Source organism: Typopeltis vanoorti, chromosome 22 (genome assembly GCF_054136105.1).
Source record: "Typopeltis vanoorti isolate ZY-2024b chromosome 22, IOZ_Tvanoo_1.0, whole genome shotgun sequence".
NCBI classification, from domain to species: Eukaryota; Metazoa; Arthropoda; class Arachnida; order Uropygi; family Thelyphonidae; genus Typopeltis; species Typopeltis vanoorti.
This window is the reverse complement of record NC_143570.1, coordinates 56035135-56056528: the sequence shown is the minus strand read 5'-3', so window position 1 is coordinate 56056528 and position 21394 is coordinate 56035135. Positions and strand designations below refer to the sequence as shown.

At 33.9% G+C, this 21394-nt stretch overlaps 1 protein-coding gene across 1 annotated transcript in view; it reads left to right on the top strand.

Annotated features, from left to right (window-relative positions):
- Nucleotides 1-21394, top strand: part of Vps50 (vacuolar protein sorting 50) — a 664618-nt gene that overhangs the window by 546616 nt on the left and 96608 nt on the right. Inside the window, exon 21 of the mRNA XM_090411754.1 lies at nucleotides 6989-7086. Within this exon, the coding sequence (XP_090267880.1) occupies nucleotides 6989-7086 (98 nt within the window). The remainder of the gene's footprint in view (nucleotides 1-6988; nucleotides 7087-21394) is intronic.

Genomic DNA, 21394 nt, shown 5'->3' with positions numbered 1-21394 from the left:
TAGGAAAGGTGGATAAACATAATATGCAGTAGAGTAAGTGAGAAAGGTTATGAGAAGAAAAGCGCACACTGCTAATTAGTAAAATAAGAATAAAAGAAGATATTACAATAACGCAGAAGACAGCATTAATTTCAAGACCACCTAACTCACCTTTCGTTGAAAGCGACCTGATAAAGGCTCCTCGCATCACTGATGGGAATCGAATCCAGGTGTTTCCGACTAAAGAGCTTCGTCTATATCGACTGAGCTATGGAGACTCTATTTTGAGAGCTTAATACACAAAATACTGTTGGAGAACAGTATTTCCACTGTTCAGCATTTACAAAAGTTTAGCTCTGATCTCTAGAGAACGTGTCCACCAGGTGGTAGATGGGGGATCCCATTAGATATGTTGTGGTGGTCTGAATATATTGAATAAAGACCTGTGGACCAACAAGGCCTTAGGGGCTATAATTTTGATAGTAAGAGTAGTAGTGTCCCTATGGTCTCCTAGCCTGGGTTTGCTCTCTTCTTCCACTTACTTTGAGTCACTCCTTTCCTGTTCTGTCTGGTTTTCTTGACCTCGATGCTATTAGAGTATTTGAGGGCTAGGGTTCTTTCCTTTTTTCTTACCTTAATCTTTGTTTGCATGGATAGAAGGAGCTCTTAGTCAGGGTGAAGATAGTCCTTAGAGGAGTAGGACCCTTATGCTAATTTCTCTGTTTGACCTGGTACAATTTAAGGTCGGTTCCCCACAGGCTAGAATAGAATGAGAATGAGAATAAAACTATGACTCTCCAGGTTAGAGGTTGAGCAAAGGGCTGCAAAAACCTTTCTTGTAAACAACTTATTGATCATATCCCCAAAAGGAAAATGGAACTAGATAGAAATTTAGGAAACATAATGAACTACAAACATGCACTTTGATATTCGGAAAATGGAATATACAGAGTTTAACAGGAAAATTAGAGAAGTATTAAAGGAGATTACTAACAAAAACTTAGATTTAATGATTTTAAAAAAAAAAAAAAGTACCAGATGCAGAAGTGGAGAAGGAGACTACAAGGCAAATGCTGAACAGTGGAAACGGCTTTAAAAGTAAAAAGTAAATAATACACAAAATATATTTTTAAGTTATTTCTACATAGTGTTTGAACAATTAGTGAGTTATTCCCTCTTCTCTTGTGATTTGTTAAATTTCTGTTTTCTAGTGCTTATTTAAATAAAGGAATGTCAGTATTTTGTAGATGTATTATCTGTCTTTGTGAAAAATGGTTAGTCTGAAATAACTATATGCTAGACAAAAATTAGGCTAAGTGGATTTATTTTTTAGTCACTTCCCAGACTGCATATTCACTAATAGTACTGACTAGACTCTTGAGTAATGTATGGTGCACATAAATTTTATTGACCCAGTTTATTTCAGATAATATCTGTACAACACATACCTCTGCCTTTTTGGTAGCTTACTTTAATGAGTCTTCCATTTCCAATTGCTTTCCAGAAACTCACCTAAGCACTTATAAGAATCATTGTTCTCCAAAACTAAATTACTGCACTGTTGTTTGACAAGGCAATTGAATTTGTGATATTTGATGTCATTTACAGTATTTGTTTTGCTTAATTGAGAACATAAATTTTGCTTTTCTTATTTTTAATATAATTTATTTCTATTAAATTATTATTATACTATTAACACCAAACCTCCATACAACTATGGCCATTCTGATCTTGCAGACCATCTATTGGATACCACTCACAGAATCTTCTAGAAGAAAACCACCATGTTCTATCACATTAAATTTAAAAAGGAAACATTGTTTTTGAAATCTGCAGCAGCAATTAGAAATCAACCAAATTTAAACAAACAAGGGTGTAAAAAACTTCTAAAAATTTGGGAAACATTAATCCTCAGGCGTCCCAGGTTACATCCTAAGCCTCCTACAAATCCCACAATGAGTCAAAAGACTCATTGTGGGATGAGTCTTTTGATGTAGTATCATAAATTATACTTAGGACAAGAAATTGTATTTTTGTTTTTATATTTATCCAAGAATGAGCAAACAAAATTTTGCACATGAAGTAACTTCTTGACTAGATTTCTTGTATGTGAATACATATAACTCTGCATTAAGTTACCCTAGTACCCAATAATGCACAGCACACTTCCTTTAGGACATGTATGTTACCATGCATTATGAGTCATTACCCAGACCAGTTTTCACCATCATCTTATTGAGGTCTCATCAGTGAGAGAAAGACCCATGGAAATACTGAGAGCTGAATCAGTGATACAGTTCATGTTTCCATTTGTTGTTATTGTTATCGACTTGTTGCATCCCATTGCTGGACAACATCTCTCAAATTTCTCCACTCTTTTTCTCACAGGCCATCCTCATTCAGTTGTTCCCAGCTGTTTTTCCTGTGATTGCATTTCTACATCATCCTCTGTTTTTCTCTCAGATTTCTCTGTCTCTCTAAGAAATAAAACTGTAGTATGAAGTCTATCTTTCATGCTGACATGACCAGCCAAGTTCTACTTTAGTGTGGCTGTTGGCAAATGCGTGTGTGTGTGTTTTCTGTAGGCTTTAAGTTATGATAAGAGGAAGCTTTATACGAAATTTAGTGATGCTAGTAATGACCATTTATGAAGACTTTTTTTAGCAATTGGACATAACAAAAACATATATTGAGAATATATGTAATAGATTATTAGCAGAAGGAATACTTATTATCAAATGGAGCTCTGACACAAATAATTAATTCTCCTAGAGTGAATAACTGGCTTATTAATATCTCCAAGAATTTTGCATGAAACACTAATTACAGATGAAGCATATTACATCACCAAATTAGAAATTACTAAATTATCATAAATGAGTGTAACAGCAGTTGCCTTATCTTGGTTTTCATGAATGAAATTGTGATATATTCGCAAACTTTCCACCACCACAACCTCTTTCAACAATATGACATCATCAAAACTCTTACCATTGAAGTCTACAGTCTTTGTTCCAATGGAAACCTCTCTTTCAACAGAACTCATCCATATACACAACACCTTCCTCTCCAGTAGCTACAGAATTTAAAAAAATTATCTCACTTCTCACACCCTTTCCCAATCCTTCAATATCTCTTCAGAAGGATTTCAAGAATACCAAAGATCAAAATGAAAGGTCAGTCCCTCCTCTCTCAGCTCAGTGCCTAGAGTATATAAAGTACCCTGTTCCTGCAAGTGTTGGTATACTTTGGATAGACAGGTAGATCAGCCATTATCTGTATAAATTAACAGAAAACATACATATACAATTTAAACTAAACATATTTGGTCGTTTTATAATTAAAATATCAACTTATTTATTACTGACCATTTACAAAACAAACTTACATTAGAGCCTACCAGTTTCACCAGCAAACTGTCTGGCGTTTATGGAGACATAAAAACTAGTAAATGCAAATTGAAAGGAACATAAAAAAGTTGTAAACCAACTAGTAGCTAAGGTTACACGTTCGTGTGACAGAGAGGACTTATTGTTCTTATTCATTATCACGCATGCGTGTTTGTTGTAAACGTGTAATGTGATTACTGGCTAGCTGTAGTTCAGATTGATTCAGAGAGAGGAACAGGTTTTTCCACGAACTGTTTAGGATTGCACCCTGATTTCTGTTGAGGTTTCCACCAGTTATTAACACTATTGTGGCTTCTTTGAATAAATGATGTCTGTAGTCGTCATCCAGATATGGTATGGAGCTGTTTTGCCACTCTATCGTGTGGTTAGATGTACAGAAATGATGTGCTAAGCCAGAAGAGATACTTCTGTTGTGGTTTACATCACCAACATGTTCTTTTTGTCTGATTTCTAAACTCCGTGAAATTTATCCGATGTAGGCAAGACCACAGGAGCAAGGAATGTAATATACTCCTGGATATTTGTAGAAAGGCACCTTATCTTTTGGGGATCCTAAAACTTGTCTGATGCTGGTGGTTGGTTTGAAGACCACTCTGATGTTGTAGGCTCTCTTAGTATTCTGGCTATTTGATAAGAAATTGACTTGATGAAAGGGATCACTACAGTAGAAATGTGCTGGGACATTTGATTCTTCTTGTCTGGGCTTGTCATCGTATAGATATTTTTTGAGGATATCCATTTTGTGATAATGTGTTGGCTATTAGTGAGAGTTCAGTGAACTATTAGTGAACTACAGCTAGCCAGTAATCACATTACACATTTACAACAAACACGCATGCGTGATAATGAATAAGAACAATAAGTCCTCTCTGTCACGCGAACAACTAGTAACCTTAGCTACTAGTTGGTTTACAACGTTTGTTATGTTCCTTTCAATTTGCATTTACCAGTTTTTATGTCTCCGTAAACGCCTTGAAAGACGCCAGACAGTTTGCTGGCGGAACTGGTAGGCTCTAATGTAAGTTTGTTTTGTAAATGGTCAGTAATAAATAAGTTTGTATTTTAATACATATACAATCACAACTATGGCCATTCTGGTCTTGCAGACCATGTATTAAATACCACTCACAGAGTCTTCTAGAAGAAAACCACCATGTTCTATCACATTAAATTTAAAAAGGAAATATTGTTTTTGAAATCTGCAGCAGGAGTTAGAAATCAACCGAATTTAAACAAACAAGGGTGTAAAAAACTTCCCAAAATTTGGGAAACATTAATCCTCAGATGTCCCAGGTTACATCCCAAGCCTCCTACAAATGCCCATAGATGGTTCCACACCTAGATAGGACTTTAGGGTCATATTTATGTGTTTCGTTTAGTATTGTGTTACCTTTGTATGTGTTTGTTGTTACAACTGTTAGTTTGTACTCTCTACTGTCTAAAGATATCCGAGTGATTGAGACGAAATATTAGAAGAATTAAAATAGTATTTAATCCTTTATTAGTGCTGTTAAAACTTCAATAAACTTCCCACTTGATGAATCTTTATTTATTTTCTTTTTTATGTATTGTTAATCCCACCTTGAGTACTGAGCATGGCCTAGTGATTGTAATCTAGAAAGGACCCTGTTGTAGAGATCAGATGGTACTTTTTCAAGCTGCTTCAGACCTCCAATAAGAAAGATGCTAGGCAGTCTTCCACCTAAAACAAAAATCATGCAATTGCTATATGATTTTCACATAAATTACAAACACTATGTTTTCTTTATTTCTAAATGTAATATTTTTCTTCATTGATTGTTTTTAAATATACTGTGTGTGTGCGTGTGTTTTGAAATAGATTAAATGACCATAAACCAGTGTGTGTGTGTGTGTGTGTGTGTGTGTGTGTGTGTGTGTGTGTGTGTGTGTGTGTGTGTGTGTGTGTGTGTGTGTGTGTGTGATTTTTTCCTATAATTACAGACCATTTCTTCTGAAGAGGGATAACCCATTCACTCATATATGAAAACCAGACTTATGTTGATTGAGTAATCTATTTCAGTGATGTAATATGCTTCATCTGTAATTAGTATTTCATGTTAAATTTGGGGGATATCAATAAGACCAAATTATTCATTCAACAGAAAAGTTTCTAACAGCATTTATTACAACCTAGGCTTCCTACAAATGTCCATAGAGGGCTCCCCTCCTAAATAGGACTTGAGGATCATTAGGTATTGTTTCTGGGAAAATTCCCATGCTGCTACTCTTAAACACTATTATTATTATTACGGCTATTATAGCCTGTTTTTGTTTAGGAGTGTGCCGTATTTTAAATACATTGGCTATTTTTACTCAAAAAAATTTATATATATATTTTAGGGGATTATGGGTGAGTATTGAAGGCAATTATAGCAGAATAAAAGAGGAAGGAGGAAAAATTTTATACATACCTTGTTTTGATACTAGGATGTCTTCAAATTCCATGTTCCTGCTGAAGGTTGTTTATAACAAGGGGGAAGGGAGCATGGGGGGGAATGCAGGAAGAATAAATTAGAAACCCAGGTTTATTTTAATAATATATATATATATATATATATATATTATTGTGTCTAAGGGCGATGAAAACTCAATCAATGTCCACTGACCCTACCTAATTTCCGAATGTTGGACGATCCACAACTTACAAATCAGGTCACGCCTCCGCCCATTTAGCAACAACAAATGCCCTTATTTGGCAGATTCAACTTGCAGTCATGACATAGCCCTACACTCATTCTGAAAATGTTCCGATGATGGTCAGTCGACCGAAACAGTTTGCACCCTGTTAATGTTCTCCCCTGCCCCAATTTTTTCATAAATAAACCCTTACCCCCCCCCCCCCAAAAAAAGCACCCTTTGACACAATAATATATATATATATATATTATTAAAATAAACCCGGGTTTCCAATTTATTCTTCCCGCGTCAAAACATTGTTAGAAACAACCTTCAGCAGGAACATGGAATTTGAAGACATCCTAGTATCAAAACAAGGTATGTACAAAATTTTTCCTCCTCTTTTATTCTGCTATAATTGCCTTCGAAACTCACCCATAATGCCCTAAAATATATATATAAATTTTTTTGAGTAAAAATAGCCAATGTAATTAAAATAAGGGACATTCCTAAACAAAACAGGCTATAATAGCCGTAATAATAACTTTAGGGTCATATTTACGTGTTTCGTTTAGTATTGTTGCCGTGTGTGTGTGTGTGTGTGTGTGTGTGTGTGTGTGTGTGTGTGTGTGTGTGTGTGTGTGTGTGTTACAAGTATTAGTTTGTACTTCCTGAAAATGTCTGAAATATTGGAAGAATTGAAAAGGTTTTAATTTTTTCTTAGTTCTGTTAATATTCCATTATATCTCCAACATGATGTCCTCCCAGGCCTTACAACACACAAATGAAGATTCCATGTAAATTTTCTATTAACAAGGTTCATTGTATATTAGATATTTATTGTCTATGATGACAACAAGGACTCTAAACCAGATCAGATGTTTATTTGAGAATTTATCGGTATTATAATTTAGCTTTTATTATGGGAAATCATTATTACTGTCATTTATTTATTTTATTAGGACAAGGTGCCCACTCCATTCCTTTCTCCAGTTGTTGACCTAAGAAATGGTGAACAGTTGTATAGCCTTGCTGAACGAGTTGCTGCTGCAGAATCTTTGTATGTATCTTCTTTTTTTTGTGTATGTAGATACGTGTTTTAATTTCTGTAGATTTAGATAGTGGATATGACTTGTCTTTTGGTATGAGACTACCATTCTATTCATTGTAGGCCTCAAGTGCTTAAAAGTGCAATATTTAATTTCTAGAACAGCATTTCTAAATTACCTAGCCATGGTAACCCACCCACTTTACTCTTGTACAACTTTTTTATTTTATTTTAGATGAGATTGTCATAAAAAATATAGACACCCACCCACACCCACACACACACACACATACGCACACACACACACAATACAGTAATCTACTGTTTATCCAACTCTTCAGATAATTGAAATACAATTACATTGAGCTCTATTAGTTGACATGCAAGGGTCAGTGAATTGAAGGGTGGATAAATAATAAATTACAATAATAATAATATAGCTTTGTCATGATACACTGACATTCCATTTTAACTGACATAAAGAAAAATTTGAGAAAATTCCACGTTTTCTTATCAATAGCTTATATAGATTGAGTTTAAATCATTCATTTGGTATTCACAACATGCTCTTGCACTGCCATGTGCATCTACTTCTCCTCTTTAAGATTTGCAGTATACCAATCCTACAGCCAATCCTAATAATTTGCTTTTTTAAAAGCATGCAGTTTTGTATATGATTTACCATCCCTGAACTGAGTTGACCACAGGGATGGTAAATCAAATACAAACTGTTCCTGAACTTTTCCTAGCCATTTAAATAGCTAAATCTTTTATATAATTTACTCTGTAAATATAACAAAATTTGGCATCCTTATAATATGAATCCTAAATGTTTATTTAAATTTTTGTTTGTGGAAAACATACCTACATTAATTTATACTTAAACATTTCTATTACCACTAAAAATTAGGTTTACTTCACTCTTTGTGTTAATGTCATTATCAGAAGGGGGGTCCTGCAGCAAGTTCTCCACTCTGTAGAATCAAAGTTGCAGAAAATAAAACCAAATTTAGTCATAAATGTGACAACAGTTTAAAAGAATTATAAATATGACAGTAATTACTTTAAAGACTACAAACATGACACTAATTACCTGAAAAAAACTAATAACCATTCCATCCAGAAGTGTATCTAAATAGTAAAATATAAAAAAAAAATCTGTAACAAATGTGATATATTTTACTGCCTTTAAACTCTCACCTACCACCAAAATTGCTGTTCTGTTTTATTATGAAGACCCACTTCCCTGATTACAGTGGCCCAGATGTATCACATATGCAAATAACCTTCAAAGTGCAGTGAATTCCATATAGGATAAATGCATTGTTGTAAACCTTTCAGATTTTAAAAATTTAATTTATATAGCCAGGAAGATAAAAAAGCCTCAGTTGCCTCCTGAGAATAAGTTTTAAAAGAGGTATACCATGAGTAGACATATCAATACAAAATTAATAATGGAAAAAACTCAAGTACAAAGATTATTTAATAGTATAATTTTCGCCTGTGTGTCACAGGCGAAAATTATGGTATACCATGCCATGGATACGCAAAATATAGAATCTGTAGTGAAGATTCTATATTTTTCTAGAAAGATATTAGCTGTTCTTCCTGTTTCTGTAAAGTATATTAGTTTGCAAGAGCAAGGAATACCGTAGACACTAGGATGATCTAGATCAGTGGTTGCCAAAGTGGTCGATATCGACCCCCAGGGGTCAATATAACATTGTTAGGGGTCGATTTTCTTATAATTTCCGCCTGTGACACACAGGCGAAAATTATACTATTAAATAATCTTTGTACATGAGTTTTCTCCTGAGAAATTGTGATTAACCTGTTCATCTTTAGGGGTAATTCTGTCTTACTCAGAGATCAATCTATGTTGTTTAGTTTTTAATTGATACTGACCTACCCAAACACAAAAACAGAACATGCCTAAAATTATTAGAAATTGTCATAGCATGGTCTCCTGAAACTATCCAAAAACTTAAAAAAGTATAATCTTAGGCCTCCCCAGATGTATTGATTAATTACCAAAAATATACAAACAGAACACACTCTTGAGACACAGTGGATAGTATTAACTCCCTTATAAAATGGCTGAACACTTAACCCAAGAGCTCTCTCTGATTATCCTTCCCAGCATTATCAAAACCTTAACAGATAAAGCAAGAATCATATGCCCTGACCATACTATCCTCTTCAGTGAATCAATCACATCTGGACACATTTTAGCCAGTGGCTTCTCCCTTCACAAATTTAACAGAACTTTCTACCCACCCTTAAATCCGACTTTTCAAAAATTCATTGCCATCCATTATCCAGGAATGCCTTAAGTATTCATGCATTCTTAAAAGGTATATACCTCCTTTAAGCCATACCAAAAATTAGTTCCCCTTATCTGCTTGCCAGAAGACCCTTTCCATCATCTAGATCAGGGGTCGCCAAACTTCTTTGACTGTCGACCCCTTCAAGAGTTACTTGACTTTTTATCGACCCCCTCTATTTTACTATTACGTAATTATAATAGGACAAGCAAAAAAGGCGCTTATGTGAGCTTTTAGATTGTTTATTTTATAGTTAGTGTTTATTGTATGTATAATATAGTATATATTATTATATTGGCTCAAAGGGATACGTTTTTGTTTTTGACGTCCTTCTTAACATTACATATTTGATAGGAGGGATAAATAATATATAAAATTTAATTTAGATAACAAAATAACAATAATACAATTTTCCTTATATATATGAAAATAAGACTTAAATAAAAGAGCCAATGGGCTTCACTTCAGCGATGTAACATTATTTAAACAAAGGGGATATTAAATTCCAGATTCGGCATTAAATTCTTTGATTCCAATCTTTGAGTTTCTTATTTGGCTTTGAAATAATGTGGAATTTTATATCCCCTTCATTTAAATCATGAAAATAAGACTTTTAATAACTTAGTATACAATTTACTAACGTTGTCAATGTGAAGGGTGTGTTTTGTGACTCTTGACAAGATTAGAAATGTTGAGTTCAAAATTAGTAAGTTTCAGCCTTAAATCGCCATGGAATTCTATGTCTAGCTTATTTCTTTGTTTTGTTAAAATGGAATTAACATGACTGAAACCAGCTTCGACCATGTATGCACTGGCCAGGCAGGAACCACCAACATCCGTTTATTGGTAAATACGTCATTTTGGCCTACTTGATTGGCCTCCGTAACTATTTTCATGACCTTGCTCCATCTTACTAGTCCTACTCATGTCACTGTTCCCACGATTCACTCTTAATTGCATTGTCAATCAGGATGGAGGTAATCCAAGTTAACCGAATTAAATATTACCCATACAATGATGTCTTATAATTTTCTATCGACCCCTGGGGGTCGATATCGACCACTTTGGCGACCACTGATCTAGATCATCTTTAGTGTCTACGGTATTCCTTGCTCTTGCAAACTAATATACTTTACAGAAACAGGAAGAACAGCTAATATCTTTCTAGAAAAATATAGAATCTTCACTACAGCCGTTATGTGTATCCATGGCAGACCATGCCATGGATACACATCGCCAGATACAAATGGAAAAATCTTCTCTTTTATGCAGAAGGCAGATATAAATCTGAGAGACTGTTTTTAGAACCTGTCACAACATTATAGCATTACCCAAATCTTAACTAATTTGGCTGTCTCATATTGCCAAAAAGATCCAATTAGTGAACCTATAGAGGGTACCAGTTCGGACAGTATTGCTTGCCTTTTTACACTCAGTCTGTGCTTAACTTCATGTGCCTGCATGCACATGCTTAGTGTTGTTTTTTTTTTTGATCCCATGAAGATGCTTTGGTAACCAAGATGAAGTACTAGTTTAATAATTTAATAGCTGAATAAATTTAGTTAGTTAATTATTATCCCTAGATGTGTTTTCTCCTCTAAACATCAACATGAGTAGATTTTTGCACATTGAAAAACTCACCCTAAATGAGAGAATGAATCATGATACCTGCAACTTTAGTGATAAAAATATCTTAAACCTTGAATCATCTGAAAATGTGTCTGAATTAGCTAACAAAGTTCATGCACTTAACACAAGATTATTGTTCATATCAAGAAGTGATTTGGAAAATACTACCTAATTATTAATATTTTGTTTCTCTTTCAATAAACATGTGAAAAAACGTTTTTTAAGTATGACTCGCCCAGTGATTCAGTGCATTTCCTAAGGAAAAGGATACAGAAAATATATACTGTCGCTCATCCCGAAACCACTTCTTTATATAGGAAATTAGTTAAAATCCACTGAATAGCATTATAATTAGGATCTATATTTAAGGTTTTGTTGATCTAATAGACAAGCTTAGGTGCTGAACATTATTCATAACTTATTTTGATGGTATTAACTAACATTATTCATAACTTATTTAAATGGTATTAACAACACCAAACAAACTAATTTATAATAAATAAAAAAAATTTTATTATGCTGAATTAAGAAGAAGGACTATGATGGTAAACGAGTCAGTGCATAGGCTGTGTAAAAGGAATGGATGTGTGGTTTTAGATGAATGTGTTTGATATCTGCAATCTTGAAAAACTAATAATTGGTATGAGACCTAACACAGAGAGTCAGGAAACTAAAGTATAATGGAAGGAATGGTGAGAATCTGTGTGTAAGAGCAACAATGTTATATAACTGTTAATGATGGGAAAGGGCATTATCATGGAAATGATTACGAGGAGACAACAATTTCAATTTTATGTTCATCGTTTGGACATCAAGCATGGGCAAAGATGTCTGCATAAGTAAGGCACTAGAGAAGAACAGAGATCTGCAAGTTGTCCAACTGTCTCACGCAGATTACAGACAAGCATATACAGTTTATTATGTCTGTACAGGAATTCTAGGCATATCAGAAACAAAGGGGTAGAGTTTGCTGCCTTGGTTAATATGCTGGGACCTTAGATTGTAGGTATTAGTGACACCCGGCTATCAGAATCAGACATAAGAACTGGTAAGTGTAAAGGGTACAGTATTTTAGCAAGGACAGGAGAGGAATGGGGGATGTGCTGCTAATGATATCAAATGTCTCGAATCCAGTTAGAGTTGAGACCTATGACTGCAGTACTAGTAACAGTTTTTCATGCGGCAGTGAGTTCGAAGCCATCTGGTGTGAGGTGGAATCTAACAAGATCAAGTATATATTGGGGTGTTGTTATAGACCTTGAGGATCAGTTGCTAGTGATGAAGAAATACATCACCAAATAAAGACAATGGGTGAAAAATTAGTAATTATAATGGGTGACTTCAATTATCCAAGCAGTGATTGGGTAGCAGTAAAATCTCATGAGAAAAATGAAACTGGATTTATTTAGCTGTTATGAGGCAACTTCTGCAAGCAGCATGTGACAGAAGGAATTTGTGGTCAAAGAGTGTTAGATTTGATTATAGTGTCAGAGGGTGTTTCAGTTAAAGACATAACTATCTGCCTCTGGTTGGTGACAGTAATTATGCAGTACTCACTTGGGAAGTGGCTAAGTTTATAAGTGTTCCATCAGAAAAGGTTACATGCTTAACTACAAAGCAGGAAACTATGACCAACTGAGGGGTATACTGGTTTCAGCGTAATAGTATTTGTTGCTGAATGGGAAGAATATCGACAGTGTACGGGAAGTTATCAGAATATGTCCCAAGAGTTTTTGAAGAATAAATAGGATAGGAGTCAAATGGTTGTGTAATCTTATCAAGCATGAAATTTGCAAAAAAGGATGATGTGGAAGGATGAAAATTATAAGCATCAAGCCAGAAGAGTCACAACTGTTGTATGGAAAACTAAGTCTGAGTATGAAAAGAAACTGGTTCTGCAAGCTAAAGACAACCCCAAAAAATTCTATCGATATGCTGCAAGTAAAAGAAAGAATAAATATGAAAGAATAACTCTATTGAATGCAGATGATGTGAGAGTGAAAGATGCAGAACAGGCTGTTCAACTAATGAGTACCCATTTTGCTAAACGCTATCAACCTGGTGTATGCAACATTGAGCTGCTTCTTCACTGATTGAAGAAACTCATATATATGAGGAAGAGGTATTAGAGCTGTTGCACACTGAATAAGCATTCTGCAGTAGGGATTGATGGGATATTAGCACAGATGCTAAATGAGTGTTCAGCTGAACTGGCTGTTCCTTTGAGCAGGCTATATAATTTGAGTATCAGAAAAGGGAAGATTCCACAGGAGTGGAAAGAATGTATGGTAATCCAATTGCACAAGGATAGTGCAAAGACCAATGTATCCAACTATTGACCAATCAGTATTTCAGGAGTGGTGATGGAAGGTTTTGGAAAAGTTGGTCAGGGCTCACATTCAGAAATGGGTTGACAGAGAATCTCTACTTTGCAATAGACAGCATGGGTTTACTAAGGGAAGGTTGTGTTTTAGCAACTTCCTTACATTCTATAATACTGTTACCATTGAGCTGGACAAGAGGAATGGATAAACTGTGATACTTTTGCATTTTGCTAAGGCTTTTGACAGAATACAGCATGGAAGACTGGAGGGCTGCATTTACCATAGGGCGCATTAGGTGCAAGCTGGGGCCTCACTCTCTATGAGGTCACATTTTAAAATCTTACATTTCAACAAACATTTGAAAATTCGCAAAAAAATTTCTTCTATATTGTCAGTAAAGTGAAAGAACATAAAGTTGTATTGTTTTGTTGCATTAATTTGAAGAATAAAAGACACAAATTTATTACTAAATAGATTCATTGCAAAGGCTAATCTCTGGTCATTTCAGGATTGATTATTTTTGCACATATGAAATTCGTTTTTATCTTTGGGAAGTGACACAATCAATAAATTGTGCAACAAAAAAGGGTCAAATATCGGAGGACAGTAGAGGAACTTCCAACTAACACAATACACGTAAAGACAAGTGACACAAAGGTCGCTCCACCACAGTTAATCCGTTAATGCTCTAAAATCGCTGTTAAGAGATTAACGGTGGAGAGGGGTAAAATGTCGGTAAAATCGAAAATTTAAAAAAAAAACCATTCACCTTTTTACTGTAAAAAAGCAAATGGAACAAAGGAGAAACGAGAGTGGCTAATGTTTTCAGAAACCAGCAAAGCAATTTACTGCTTTGCTTGTAAATTGTTTTCTAAGTCAAATAATAGCTTAATGAAGGGTTTTAATGGCTGAAGAAATATAACACAAACCTTATGTGAACATGAATGTTCTACTGAGCATATACGAGCACTGTGCACATATCACAAAAAAATCAAAGTCTGTAAATAGTTGAATTGATTCTGAATTGACGAAACAAATACAATCTGAAAAAAAATTATTGGAGAGAGGTTTTAAAAAGAATAATAGCTACCATTAAGTTACAGAGTAAACTAGGGCTAGCATTTAGATGCAATACGAATGATATTTTTTCTGATTCTTTCAGAATTGCAGAAATTATTTATCGTGTTTACATTATTTAAGTGAATTTGATGATTTTTTAAAACATCACATGAAAATGTATGCCAACTGTGGTTCTGGCAGATTAAATTATCTTTCTTACCACACTTGTGATGAATTAATAGTTAATAAAACAAGGGGAATATTAATATCAGAAATTAAGGAAGCTGCTTATTTTGCAATAATACTTGATTCAACGCCAGACATTGCCCATAATGACCAACCAGCTATTTAGATATGTTACCGCAAATTCTGACATTAGAGAAACATTTATCTGGTTCATCTGTATTACAAACATAATTCTTTATATTTAGAAGAGGTAGTATTAAAATAATTAGAAGAATTATCTTGGAGATAAAAATGGCAAAGCTATGATATACGCTGCCAATATGAAAGTTGTCTATACAGGTTTACAAGCTAGGCTGAAAAAACAGTCCCTGTGCACATTATATACCATGCTTTAGTCATTTCTTAAATTTAATTGGCAACTATAACTGCGGAATGTTGTCCGGAAGCTGTACAATATTTTTGTTTTATTCAAAATGCATATAATTACTTTTCATCTTCAACAAGAAGATGGGATATACTCTTTAAACATTTAGAAATAGAAAAAAAAATCTTTAACAGTTAAAAGACTAAAGTGAAACGAGGTGGTCCACAAGAGCTGATGCTATATTGGCTTTGAAATGTGGATATAAACATATTGAAGAAGCATTACTTGAACTATCCATTTCTCCTCGCAAAAAACCTATTTCTAAATTAGAGAGCTCATCATTGGCTGAACATTTTGACAATTCAAAAATAGCAATATTAACAGTTGTGTGGGACAAAATTTTACAAAATAAATGATACTAGTGAATCTCGACAAGATCCCCATGTGGATTTGTTATTAACTAATAATTTGTTACAGTCTCTAATTGGTTTTATTTTCGATATAAGAAATAGTTTTGCTGCTTTAAATGTTAATAAATTCAGAACGAATTTATTAACAGATGAGACAAAATTTAAAGATGAGAAGGAAAAAAGTGAAAAAAACAGAAGAAAAAAAAATGTGTGACGAAGTTTCACAGTCTAACGATGAGATTATATTACATGGGAAAGAAAATTTCATTGTTAATACTTTTAATGTTATTTGTGATAAGCTAATTTTGGAAATTGATGAAAGAGCAAAAAGCTATTTAGACATATTAGATATGTTTGACATGTTTTTAAAGAAAAATTTAGATCAAAACAAGTACAAGACTAGTATTAACAAAATTTTACAAACTTATGGGACTGATATTAACTCGGAAAACTTTGTTGATGAAGTTAAGCAATTTTTAATAATGATAAAGGAGGAAAAATCTTCAAATAAAAATGTATACAAATTTATAAATGATGGATTTGTTTGTCTACTTTTCCAATTTCAAATGCAAGTTCTGAACACTTATTTTCAGTTTTGAAATGAATGAAACATTATTTAAGAAGCACCAAAATAAAACAAGTGACCTGTCTTTATTAAGTATTGAATCAGGTGTAATAGACTCAATTAATTATGATGACATTAGATATATTTGCTGAAACCGAAGCCTGAAAAAAGAACTTTTAGTTTTGTTTTGTTTTTTTTTATTTAAATTTGAACCGATTTATTTTTATACTTTTTTTTAAATGCAAATATATGTATACCAATGTTGTATTATTTTTATATTATTAAAATGAGTTATTGTGGAAATGTTGACATTTATTTTCAATAAACTAAAAAAAAAGCATATGAATTTGATTAACTGAAATAGACTTGTTCTTTTGAGGCCTCGTAATGATGTGTGCCTAGGGTCTCCAAAAGTATAAATACATCCCTGGAAGACTGTTGCATAAATTGGAGAATATGGCATTGGATTATAAAATATTAGCATGGATAAGAATAAGTTAGGATTCATTAAAATGAGTTAGGATGGCTGTCAGACAAATATATCAAAAAGTGGTATATAAGGATGTGGATATGCAAGATTAACGTTGCCAGTGGTATACCACAAGGATCACTCCTTGGTCCACTGTTATTCAATCTTTACATTAATAACATTGGGAAGGATTTGACAGGTGACATACAGCTATTTGCTGATGATGCAAAGATAGGTAGGGTAATCAGGAATGTAGCTAATATGCAGTACTTGCAGAATGATTTGAATACGCTGGAATTGTGGGTAGCGGAAAACTGATGTCAGTGCATGTAAAATCGTGCACTTTAGCGTGATTAGATATTCAGTGTCGTATTATAATGGTGGGATTATGCTAGAAGAAACTGATCAGGCTAGGGATCTTGGAGTGTTAATAGATAGGAAGTCCCTGACTCCCTTAGGATCTCTCTTAATAATAATTAACTGGCTTATATTTCGCTGGATTTCAAACCAGCATCTTTAGAGCACAAAACAGCATGTTATAGTTTACACACGACAATAAATAAGTGAAACAATTCAAATTGTAACAGATAAAATATCTGAAGTCCTAAATATATTTGCTACCATTATTATGGCAAATTAGGACTGGCAGACCATGCTTTGGACACACTTTCACACATGGTTAGATGAAAGAAAACCAATATGCTATTTGGAATTCATTACAGGCCAGAAAGATTAGTTTTTAGAGTTGTCCATGGCTATGAAGAATTCTCCTAACCTGAACAAGTATGGATGCATTAATTTGCCAAAAATATGGGAAACTGTTATCATAAGATCAACTCCTACATAGCTGTAATACTTCTTTTTTTTATAATATTAGAGGGTGCCAAATTAGGACTTTAGATCTTGTCTGTTACACTGAAACAAATTGTTTCACTTACTCATTCTCACATGTAAACTATAACATGCTGTGTTGCGCTCTGAAGATACTGGTTTGAAATCCAATGAAATATAAGCCAGTTATTAAACATCTTTTTTTATAAATTAGTTCATTTGGGGATGTTAATATCATTAAAATAAGTTAAGGTTTTGTTGATCTCACAAAAAGCATATGATAAGGTACAAAGGTCAAAAAAACTTTGAAATACTAAATTAGTTTAAAAAAATCTCAAACAAGAATTTCTAGTTCTATTCATAAATGTTGTAGAAGGAAGTCTGCTATATAGAGCAGTGATGTGTAGCTTATATTTATATTTAAATTCCAAGTTAAAAATTAACCCTCTCATGCATGAATTTTTATATTCATTTACATAAAATTATAATTATTATTATTATTATTTGACGCCTCCAGGGAGTCCAAAGACTCATCGAGGGAGGACACCTGCTCTACAACTCTGTCTCAACCACTCAATCCACCAACTACACCAATGCCATCTATCGCCAACCACCAGCACCAGTATTTCCACATAATGATGATACAGTACCATTTAATCTCACAGTATTACCATGAATTCATTAATTTTGCTAAATTTGTGCCCTGTATATGTTAAAAATGATATCCTCATATGAAGCCCTTATGCATGAGAGGGTTAAGGGTGCATGGGAAAATAGTTGTTTTAAGGCAGAGTTCTACACTCCACTAATGTATATTATTATTATTATTACCACCCCAAGATCTCATGGAGTCAAAGACTCATCTGGGAGGTCCTTTTAATAAACACACACAGCTTATCATACTGTGTTTTAAACACATTCAAACTCTTTGCAGACACCACATTCTCCGGCAAGGCATTCCAATCATTCACAACTTTGCACGAAAAAAACCTGCCTCTCACTCCATTACTCACACACCCTCTTTATACAGTTTCCAGGGATGACCTCTGGTTCTCCCCTGATCTCCCACTATTCTCTGTAAAACTTCTCCAGCATTGATCCTATAACAACCCCTTACCAACTTTTAGGGTTCTATCATATCTCCCCCTCTTCCTCCTGTCCACCAGACTCTGCAAATTACATTTTCTCAATCTTTCCTCATACTCAACATTCCAGAGGTCAGAAACTACCTTAGTCAGTTGCCTTTGGACCCTTTCCAACATCTCTTCATCCTTCTGAAAACCCGGTGACCAAATCTGGGCACAATAGTCCATGTGTGGCCTAATGAAAGCCTTATACAACGGAACAAGAATCTCCCTACCTCTACACATCAGTGTCCTCCGCATCATTCCCAGAAGCCTTTGTGTTATCTTCACAATTTTGGCGATGTGTTCCCTAAATTTTAGATCCTTATCCACTATCACCCCCAGATCTCTTATTTCCTCTACCTCCAACAATATATACCATGTTATTAAGGAAAGTGATATTAAACCTGATACAGTAGAAAATCACTATACTGAACCTCTAAGGACCAGAGGAAGTCGGGGGGGGGGGGGGGGGGGGAACTGACTCCTCTACTCCTCCACTGACAAAAAATAAAGGAAATAGTGAGAAAAAAACAAATGAAATGGCAGGAAAACCATAATTGGCAAGAGAACAAAGTATTTGCAGCAATCTACATTAAGCACACTAAATGACAACATGAAAAATGCAAGTGCAAACAGTAATGGAAGAAGGTATATAAGAAAGAAGAGAACCAGAAGAGTATTACAAAATTATAGTTGAAATTATAAAAATGAAAATCCAAAATTAACATTTAAATTTCAAAATTTTATGTTAACTTAAATGAATGTTACTTATCTGAAATCTTCTTAGTGATCTAAATATGTGCAGTCTGTACTATTAAAATCAGAAATAATCGGAAAATTTTAGCAGGCAATGACCTTTCTAATTGATCACCTCCAATTAGAAATCAGGAAAGGACATGAGTGATGCACAGCTATCCTGCATTAGCATAAAGGTAGGAATTAACACAGCTGGTATGAACAAATCAGCTTCCTGATTGGACACAGACCTAATGATGAACATTAGATCACACCATCTGTGCCAATCACTTTTCCCTTAGGCTTTCTGTTCATCACTCATGTCCCTTTCTCTTTGTTCTTGGAGGCGACCGAATTAAAGTGTGTTCAGTAATTCACTATGAATAGTTTATATCTACATTTGAATGATTAACCTGGTTTGACTCCTAGACTTTTTATTCATTAAAACTGAATGTTTCTCCAACATATTTCACTGTGTATATGACTGACAGCATACTCAGGAAGATATTGAACGCAAACAGAAAAACTCAAATGTTTCCAACAGCCATTATTCTATAAATTGAAAAATACTGGATAGTTTAATCACCATTGATAGTTTGAGGTGATCAAATTACCAATCCAGTATTCCTCAATTTATGGAAATAACAGCTGTTGGAAACGTTTGAATTTTATGTTTGTGTTAAACATTTTCCTGAAGATGCTGTCAGCCACATACACTGCAAAACGCATCAGAGAAATATTCAGTTTTAATTAATAAAAAAAGTCCACGAATCAAACCTGGTTAATTGTTCAAAAGTGTTCAGGTTAATTTTGATTTTAATGTCTAAGTAAGTGATATTAATTTAAGCTAACATAACATTTCAAAATGTAAATGTTCATTTTAGATTTTCATTTTTATAATTTCATAATCATCTAGTTCTCTTCTTATATGTCTCCCATTATTGCTTGCATTTATACTTTTTCATATTGTTGTTTTGTATACTTTATATGTGATTGTCATGAATCCTTTGCGTTCTGTTCACCTGCCATTTCCTTTGTTTATTGACCTCAGCTAGTTTTCTCCTTTTTTTTATTTTATAGTTTTAATACATAATGTGAATAACTTTTATGCAGCACTTCCAACAAGATTTATCCCAAAAGCTGTATTTTGGTGGCAAGTTAAAATTGCATAGGCCACCACTTTTCCAGAGTTTGTTATAGCATCATTTCATTATGGTGGTGTTTGCTATAGCAAATCTGCTGTAATCAAAATGGAGGTGTTAGCTTAGTAGCTTCATAATTAGTTTTTTATCAATGCCAATGACAGTATCCTCTTAAATAAATCTTCAAAAAAATAAAAAAATGGTTCAAAAAAATTTGGTTAAAGAATTGAAAATAAATATTTTCAATTCTTTAACCAAATTAAATAATTGCTATATCTTATTGAAGCTATAGAAGAATGAAAAAGACCAGTTAGAAAAACAGGATGGATTGGGTGGTTTGGAATTATAAGTGAAGCAACAAAGGCTATGAGACCATTACATTTAGTCTGTTAATTATTGTTTGTGTTTGCATGCAAGTTTTCAAGTTTGGTAGGATGAAAAACCTGAGTTTCCAGTAAAATAAACCCTACCACTTATGTATTACACTGGCTAACTCAACTTCAGTTGAAATGCCATTATAAAAATTCTTCACATCCTAGACAGGATTTGAACTAAGGCTTTCCAGGCAGGGGTTCTCAAATAGGCAAGCAAGCTGATGTTATCTACTTGATTTCAGTAGCAAACAAAATCCGTGATAGATTTTAGCTGTTATCTTGAGATATCTTGCCTGTGCTAGTATTGGAGATCACAAGTCGTAGTCCTTGTCTCGTAAAACATTATCAGAATTCATTTTTATTCAGGAATAGGTGGATTTTTGCTCTCTATCACTATTCTTTCCAAAGACTTAAACAAAAATGCCCATATGTGGTGAAAAACATCCCATTCCCAACTGCAGATGCAAAAAAAAAATAATAAAAGTAGTATTATTGTATCACTAAATACAGTACAGAAAAATTCACAGTCAATGTAGTTTATTTAATAACAGTTAATGTAATTAGAGACATCTGTAATAAAAATCGAGAGGGCACTAGTGAGCCAAACGCTGCGGATGTGATTTGAAGAGCTCCTGATTCAGATAAGTTTTACTAGAAATAATTAAGTATATATGCGTAATTGTTTGAGTAAGAGCGGCTGTAAACGTTGTACGCTACCGGTATTATTAGTGTGGGGGATTTTTCTTGCCTAAACTAAAATACGAAATCATTATTATTAGAC